The sequence below is a fragment of the Nanorana parkeri genome, unplaced genomic scaffold, assembly GCF_000935625.1.
Source record: "Nanorana parkeri isolate BGI_ZX_2015 unplaced genomic scaffold, ASM93562v1 scaffold1463, whole genome shotgun sequence".
NCBI lineage: Eukaryota > Metazoa > Chordata > Amphibia > Anura > Dicroglossidae > Nanorana > Nanorana parkeri.
This window is the reverse complement of record NW_017307731.1, coordinates 235,061-243,052: the sequence shown is the minus strand read 5'-3', so window position 1 is coordinate 243,052 and position 7,992 is coordinate 235,061. Positions and strand designations below refer to the sequence as shown.

General features: G+C 44.8%; 1 protein-coding gene across 1 annotated transcript in view; it reads right to left on the bottom strand.

Moving 5' to 3' along the window:
- Positions 1–205: 205 nt before the first annotated feature.
- The window catches only part of RNF114 (ring finger protein 114), a 7,989-nt gene continuing 202 nt past the window's right edge, over positions 206–7,992 (bottom strand). Inside the window, exons 2-6 of the mRNA XM_018570144.1 lie at positions 4,887–5,037; positions 2,893–2,999; positions 1,583–1,697; positions 1,389–1,496; positions 206–284 (exon numbers count right to left, since the gene is read on the bottom strand). Coding sequence (XP_018425646.1) covers positions 219–284; positions 1,389–1,496; positions 1,583–1,697; positions 2,893–2,999; positions 4,887–5,037 — 547 coding nt within the window. The 3' untranslated portion in view covers positions 206–218. The remainder of the gene's footprint in view (positions 285–1,388; positions 1,497–1,582; positions 1,698–2,892; positions 3,000–4,886; positions 5,038–7,992) is intronic.

Below are 7,992 nucleotides of genomic sequence, written 5' to 3'. Positions count from 1 at the left end.
CACACACACACACACACACACACACACGCACGCACGCAACATTAACCTGATACAAACAACTCTGGAAGAGAACCCCTACTTCAGATTTTATCAGCAATAAAGTGGAGAGTCTTGTCACAAGGCTGCAGCCGTTACGTATATGTCATTCATCTGCAGAGATGTCCCAGCATGTTGTGTGGAGCCAGCTTCATTTGTATTGGCTTCAGGTGGTGCTACAGTCAGTTATCTTTTAATGATCGCACGAGTGCTTCTCGCATCATAGCGTCTTCATCCACTTCATAATCCTAATGGAAACAGAGCAGGCCTGGAATTGTGACCATTCCCAGGGCCGGTGGTGGCATAAGGGGGGAAGTTGAAGAGCCGTGGGAGAGAATCAGCGGTGCCAACGAAGCCAGCGCTAGAGGAAGTGAGGCGGCACCGGAGGGAGCAGAGCCGCATAAGACGACGCTTCCTCTATAGAGCCGGCTCCTGTCACAGGCGGAGTGATACCAAATGCACTCCTCCTGTAAGGAAATCCATAGTGAAAGGGCGCTTTGCTCATTCTGGCCAGCGATTGGTTAGCAAATTGCTCTTGGAAAGGTACGGCACCCCTGATCACCATCATTTTGTACATGAATAAGTGTGGATTGTTGTACATTAAAAAAATAAATAAAATAAGACCTACCCCGAAAATAAGACCCCATAGTGTGTTTTTTTTGAGCCAAAAAAAATATAAGACAGTGTCTTATTTTCGGGGAAACACGGTAGCATTTAGGAATGCTAATTGTGCCTAAGCTCTACCACCTTTTGTCTTGTTTTCCACCCGAAATATAGCGGTGCACTCATGTGTCTTGAACCACATAGCTGTACATGTGAAACGTGAGCTCATCTAAAAAGGCATCTGCTGCCTCGGACTACTAGTCTCACTGGATTTGGATTGAGATTTGATGATGTCACTACTGTGCTGCTCACTGTTCTCCTTGCTGGAGAGGAAGCTGTACCTGAGGACCTGCAGTGCAAGGATCTCCCTGCTTCTGCGGATCTGTGCATCCTCCATCTCTCCTGCTGCTTGATCATTACCCCACTGCCATCAAAACACCAGGGAGGGAGTCTTGATATGAGGAAGCAAAGCCCCGCCTTTACCAAAATGCTCACCTTCAAAAGAGAGACAGTGTAGAAGAAGACATGGTATGTCAGTAATGGAGAAAAGATCAGCCACAGGGAGACCACAGGCAATACTGGTGTCTGGTCCTGCGACCTCCACATGCCTTTTTTTTGTGCACAGCTTCTGCAGTTCAGGTCCTTTTGAATTCTAGAATCCCCCTCAGAGTGTGTGTTTTTACCTTTATAGTTATACAAAACCACTGGTCCCGGGTGATGCAAACACATACACAAGTGATCATACTTACAACAAAAGTATCATACGAGAATCTGTGGCGACGGTGAATATGCTCCATGAAGTTGGCGCTTCTGTAGCCAGGGTCCCCCCATGGCATGGAGGCACATATAGGGCAAACCTGAGAGCGATAATAAAACAAAGTGTTAATAGGACCACAGACTAGAAAGCAAAATGTTAAACACTTAACACAACACAAGGCCTTACCACAGGTGTGGGGTCACTAAAATGGAACTTCTTACAATGATCCACTAGCCCTTCCTGGTCCAGGTTCTGTTCCTGACAATAAGGGCAGATGAAGGTGAACCGGTTTGGGACATCTCTGAGGAAAGAAGAAAGAAGGGGCAAGGATTTAGGATAAAACATATACACACTGCTCATGGTGAAAAACAATCAGAATGTGAACCTCGGAGCCGTGGATATCATATGTTCACCCAGACATGGATTTGGACCATCTACAGCAGCTATGATGAACCCCCATCCTCCCCCTTGGGTTTGGAAGACAGCCACCCCCCCCCCCCCCCCCCTCTGATGCCATCTCTTCCATCTATCATAATGGTCCACTAGCTGCTATTCCTCTTTTTCTACACTTTTCCTCTCTCGTTCTCTCTCTCCGAATTAACTTTATTTTCTTACCTTCACTCTCTTATCAGGCCATAATGTTGCAATATCCTATGGTCCGAGGTGTGCCTCACTGGGATATCCCCATTTAATGTTTTCTTTACATAAAACTCTTGACACATTGATGCGTTAATCATTTTTATTGTCATGTGCCTTTTTGCGTCATAATCTTTTAACCAACTATGTTCGGAAGGAGAGATTTTTATGTCACCCGGTATAGATTTTCTGGTTTTCATGTGTACTTTCTTCATATAGTATTTGTAGTTACAATTTCTTGTTATTATACAATAAAAATATTGCAATAGAATGTGAACCTCATGTGAATATTTAGCATTCATCTTCCATAGATTGTTACTGCTCACCTATCTTCCAGCAGTGCTGGACAGTCATTGAAGCTTGCAAATTGGACGTGGTGATCGGTTGCCTATTGAATGTAATTATGTTCTTAAAAGGATTATGTTGCCGTGTAAAAAGTTGTATGTTTCTGCCATTAGATTTCATTTAGACACCACAGGAAGTTAATTTATATCTCTAAAAAGTGAGGGACGGACATGTCACAAGAACAAGTGTCCCCATTGGATGAGTTCCCCTCTATTCCTGTTTTGTTTACAATGTGATATTCTTTAATCCTACATCAGGGTTACTTTAAAGCCCAGGCCTCTAGTATATGCAGCGTAACAAGGGGTGTGTGCGCAATTCACAAGACGGGCTGAACAGAACTGCAAATATTTCTGCAGTTATAACATGCACATATACTGTACATATTTGATCTGTACATTTAAACCGGGTTCTGCTTTAAAAGGAATAAACTGAATGCTTCCTGTGGAAGAAAGGAACTCGTTTTCCCTCAGACACAATCAATGGATGCAACAGACATGTGCGGGCAGGACACTTACTTGGCCTGCGGTGACTGGTCCTTTGTCACTGATTTGATACCTTCCATAACATAGTTCTGGTACTGAGAGCAGACTACAGCGTGGGCCCGCATGTTGTAGAGGAGCATCTGTGGAGTAAAGCAGGTATGTCAGCAAAAACCTTTGTTCGCTGGATGGAAATCCCTGCGCTTTATCAGAGAAAGGAAATCGCACTCCATGAATGGAAACCAAAAGATCACTCAATGCTGATGAACTCAACCGGCTGAAGTCTGGAGGGGAATTACGTCTGATTTCAAGTCTGTAACATGTTCGCTACCAAGTTCCACAGATAAGGAAGGTCGTAAACTTCCTCAAGGTTGATGAAAAGAAGATAGAGAGCTCAGGCAGAGAGCATAGAGTAGATAGGTAATAGTAGCTTTCATATTTCTCTCATAACAGCTTTCTTTTACCCAACATGCAGCAGGGCGGGTCACCATTCCTGATCTGCATACTTGTTCCTGGGCCGTTATTTCAAAGCCAGAGGGGTTGGCATGACAGCTAAGCAACTAGCATTTTCAGAAGGTCAGTAACAGCAGCCAAGTCCTCTTTTGGGATTACTTTTACTAACTACTCCAGCCATCGGAATATATGGACTGAGCAGCATGTAAAAAGAGCTGGACGTGGCTGGGATATTTTTCTGCAAAGACTGTCCACTGCTAATCAGGGCTCCACAGTGAAGATCTTGGGGGAACATGGCCGGATGTATTTGAACAAATTTGACCTGTCCCTTTAAGAAAAAGAATCGGTAATTGGTATCGATGAGTACTTGAAAAAAAAGTATCGGTACTCGGCCGAAAGTGGTATCAGTGCATCCCTACTTAGTACCATTTTTGGGAATTGCTCAAATATAAGACCCACACCAAAAATAAGACCTGGTTGTGACCATTCCCAGGGCCGGTGGTGGCATAAGGGGGGAACTTGAAGAGCAGCGGGAGAGAATCAGTGGTACCAGCGAAGCCAGCGCTAGAGGAAGCGAGGCGGCACCAGAGGGAGCAGAGCCACATAAGCCGATGCCTCCTCTATAGCGCGCTTCGCTCATTCTGGTTACCAAACTGCTCTTGGGAACGTATGGCACCCCTGATTGCCCTGATCACCCTATTCCTAACTTCGCCATTTTGGATGATTTAATTTGGATTTGCATTAACTTTGGATTGTTCTACATTAAAAAAAAAAAAAAAAAAATAAGACCTTCCCCGAAAATAAGATCCAGTGTATTTTTTTGAGCCCAAAAAATATAAGACAGTGTCTTATTTTGGGGGAAACACGGTAGGTATGTGGCTGCCACTCAGGGTGGAGGGAGGAACATTTTTGTGGACAATGTCACTGAAAGCGAAATTGTCATTCAAAGAAAAGGGATCCAATCACAAGGGCTCCTACTAGTCACAGCTGAGGCTGACCTCCATGATTAGAGGCTACCATCACATCAGGCAGGCACCCCAATGTGCATGCTAATGAATAGGTTTCTGTCCAAAAACCAGCACTGCTCCTGGCAGTCGGTCGCCGGCTGTTCTGCTGGGTTACCTTTAATGAATTTTCTGGAATCAGGTGAGATTACTGACATGAGGCACTTTGTAACCACTGCTAAAAAATTATCTCTATTTTAAAAGAATTCCTAATTTGCAAGAGCTGCACCTCACCCCCATTCTCAGCTTAATTATAATTCTGGCCAATCAAGAAATATCAACATCACTCCTGCCACAGTGAGATCACTAGAGTCTAGTGCAGTGGTGGCGAACCTTGGCACTCCAGCTCTTTTGGAACTACAAGTCCCATGAGGCATTGCAAGACTCCGACAGCCACAGACATAACTCCCAGAGGCAGATGCATGTTGGTAGTTGGAGTGCCAAGGTTCGCCACCACTGGTCTAGTGTATGGATGGGTAAAGTCCAACCAAACCCATAAAAATCAGGAAGACTTCGAGAAGCAAAGCACTGCGCACGGTGAAACCGGTCCAAGAACCCCCACCCAATAATTACCTTGGAACTGCAACCTTTACAAGAGGCTTGTGTTTCCCTCATCAGCTTCTCCAAGTCATACGCCTTAATGCCGGGAGTGAGCCTGCTGCGGCACACCGCGCACGTGGGGCTCCTCTGTGTCATGCACTGCTCGAAGCACAACATACAGAATCTGCAGGAGTAGAAAAAGAAAAAAAAAGTGAATATGTCAAGAGGATTTCATGGCGTTATATTGATAAAATATTCTACTCTAAGGATTTTACAGCTTCCTTATAGCAGAACTTCAGCAAAATAATGTAAATTAAAAAAATAAATAGATGAAACGTTCGCGGGAGAGTGTAGAGCCTGGGCTCACAGGACTCCTAGACTGAGCAGCACCCACACATATTTAGGTAAACACCATTCAGTCCAGGAGGAAGGACACCCCACTGCCACTTCTAAGAAAGGGCCTGTGATGTCATGTGACCATCCTAAAGATGGCAGGAAAAAAAAGTATGTACAGAACAGCCCGGCAGGGATCTGAAGATAGATACCTTTTAGATTGTAATTTTGTCTTGAATTGTATTGTGATTGTAATGTCTTCCTTATATTGTAAAGCGCTGCGCAAACTGTACGCACTATATAAATCCTGTATATTAACAATAATGTATTTCAGCAGTACAGCCTCTGGCAAAGAATTCAGCATTCAACACTTTCATGAGTGTCAAAGGCCTGAGCCCCCACCACTTGCTGTGCATCCTCCTCTGTCCCCTATATCATTACAGGGCTCAATAGTGACATAGGGGCAAGTTAAAAGGAGAACTATGGGGTCAGTGTTTTTCCCCATAGTTCTCCTTAAGGTAACGGGAGGACACAAACTAGCGTAGGGGGGGAGTAAAGAAAAAAAAAAAAAAATGGACAGCTTGACTCCTGCAGTAGAGGACACTAGATACTCATCTTTCTGTTGATTGTTGAATGCTGTACGTGGAAAGATGAAAATTCAGTGCTCAAAAATGTTTTAATTTTTTTTCCAGTCCACCCAGTATCTCTATCTTACGAGAACTGGAGTGGATCTCAGCCTGGGGTCCGGTGTGGGCTGCTGTGAGAGCTCCGTCCATATGTACATTGCTTGTATAGCTCCTTTCGCGCGCCCTATAGAGGTGGCGGGAGCCAGAATGTTACATCACTCCAGTCCAGGCACCTCTACAGGACATGTGAGGGAGCAAGCAAGGTAAGCAATGTACGTACGGATGGAGCTCCTTTGCATCCATACCCCCAGCCCACTCCTCCTAAAGCCCCGTTCACATTGAGCGATTTATGGCGCGGTAATTCCCACGATATCGCGGCAAATTACCGCGCGATATCGCGCTCCAATGCATTTCAATGGGGCAGAGGGTCCTGCTGTCGCGGGTCGCTACAGCAGGGCCCTTTTCGGAGCGGATTTAGCCGCGATTCAAGCTTGCTCAATGCAAGCTTGAACGCGATATCGCGCGGCAAATCTTGCGCAATATGCAAATCGCGCGACAGACGCGCGATTTGCATATCGCGCCGTGGGAACGGGGCCCTAAGCCGACACTCGGCTATTTTGAATGGCTGCTCGGTGCGAGAACTGATGGTGCTGCACTAGGAGGAGCCTCTCATCTAGAAAAGTGGAAGGCATGCGGCGACCCACTGAAGACGGGGTCGCCACCCACCAGTTGAGAACTAAGGATGTAAAAAATGCTCCAACAACAGCACTTCCCAAAGCTCATCCCAGGTGAACTGAGACCTCACCACCCCAATTATTCAATCAGATAAACACTTACAAAATTAATTGTGATAGGGTATATGTAGAGAGGGCTCCAATGTTTATAAAATCATAGAAATTTATTAAAGTTCGTATTATTATTAAAAAAAAGGTTTGTTTGATTAAAATATTTAAGAGTGGCGCTCATACATAGATCTAGTTAGATTTCTAAATCCCTGAAGTTGTTGCCGATGCATATAAAACATTCAAAAATCATTTAGTTATTTACATAATTGTAATTCATACAGTTTCATTAAAGGAGAACTATGAGGGGGAGGGGGGGGTTCTTTCCACTCACCTCATAGTTCTAGCCGACCTGTGACAATTATACTGTCACAGGTCGGCTCAGTAGATCGGGATGTGAGCGAACACATACCGGCGTTCGCTCGCCTCTCGATCCTGTCACGGCTCTCTGCCGTGACAGGGGAGGTGATGGATTCCTCCCTCCGATCCTCATAGCGCTGACTGGCGGAACGGACGGGGGAGGGGGCGGCCACAGCTGGCTCTGCCTCTAGATAGGCAGAGCCAGCTGTCACTCACGCAGCTGGGCGGATCCCGTCATCTACGTCGGGGTCCGCTCCGGCGTCTCAGTATACCGCGAGCGGCAGCTCCCTATATACTGAGCTTTGGGTGACGGGAGGACGCTAGTTTGTGTCCTCCCGTTACCCTGAGGAGAACTATGGGGAAAAGCACTAACCCCATAGTTCTCCTTTATGGGGGGCGGGGGGGTGTGTTAGTTTTCAGCTCCAATCTGATTTTAAACATATAAAATAATAATATCAATCAATACATTTCCTCAATGTATTATATGTTTAAAAATCATATTGAAGCTGAAAAGCAGTGACAGATTTGTATCTTACGATCAATAATGTACAATGCAGATCGATCAGACTACAGATACAGGGCCCATGTCTATATGCAATAATGTACAATACAGATCAGACTACAGATACAGGGCTCATTTCTATAGGTAATATTGTACAATGGAGATCGATCAGACTACAGATACAGGGCCCATTTCTATAGGTAATATTGTACAATGCAGATCAGACTACAGATACAAGGCCCATTTCTATATTTATTAATGTACAATACAGATCAGACTACAGATACAGGGCCCATTTCTATAGGTAATATTGTACAATACACATCAGACTACAGATACAGGGCCCATTTCTATAGGTAATATTGTACAATACAGATCGATCAGTATAGGGAGGTATAAAGTGAAAGTGACCCACATGTCTCAGCAGCTTTCAGTTTCTCTTTCCTCACCCACAAAGAGAAAAGAAAACATGAATTTACATAAGTAATCGTGAATTGAAAGAAGCCATGATCTACCCTTGTTTGTACAGGTGCCGA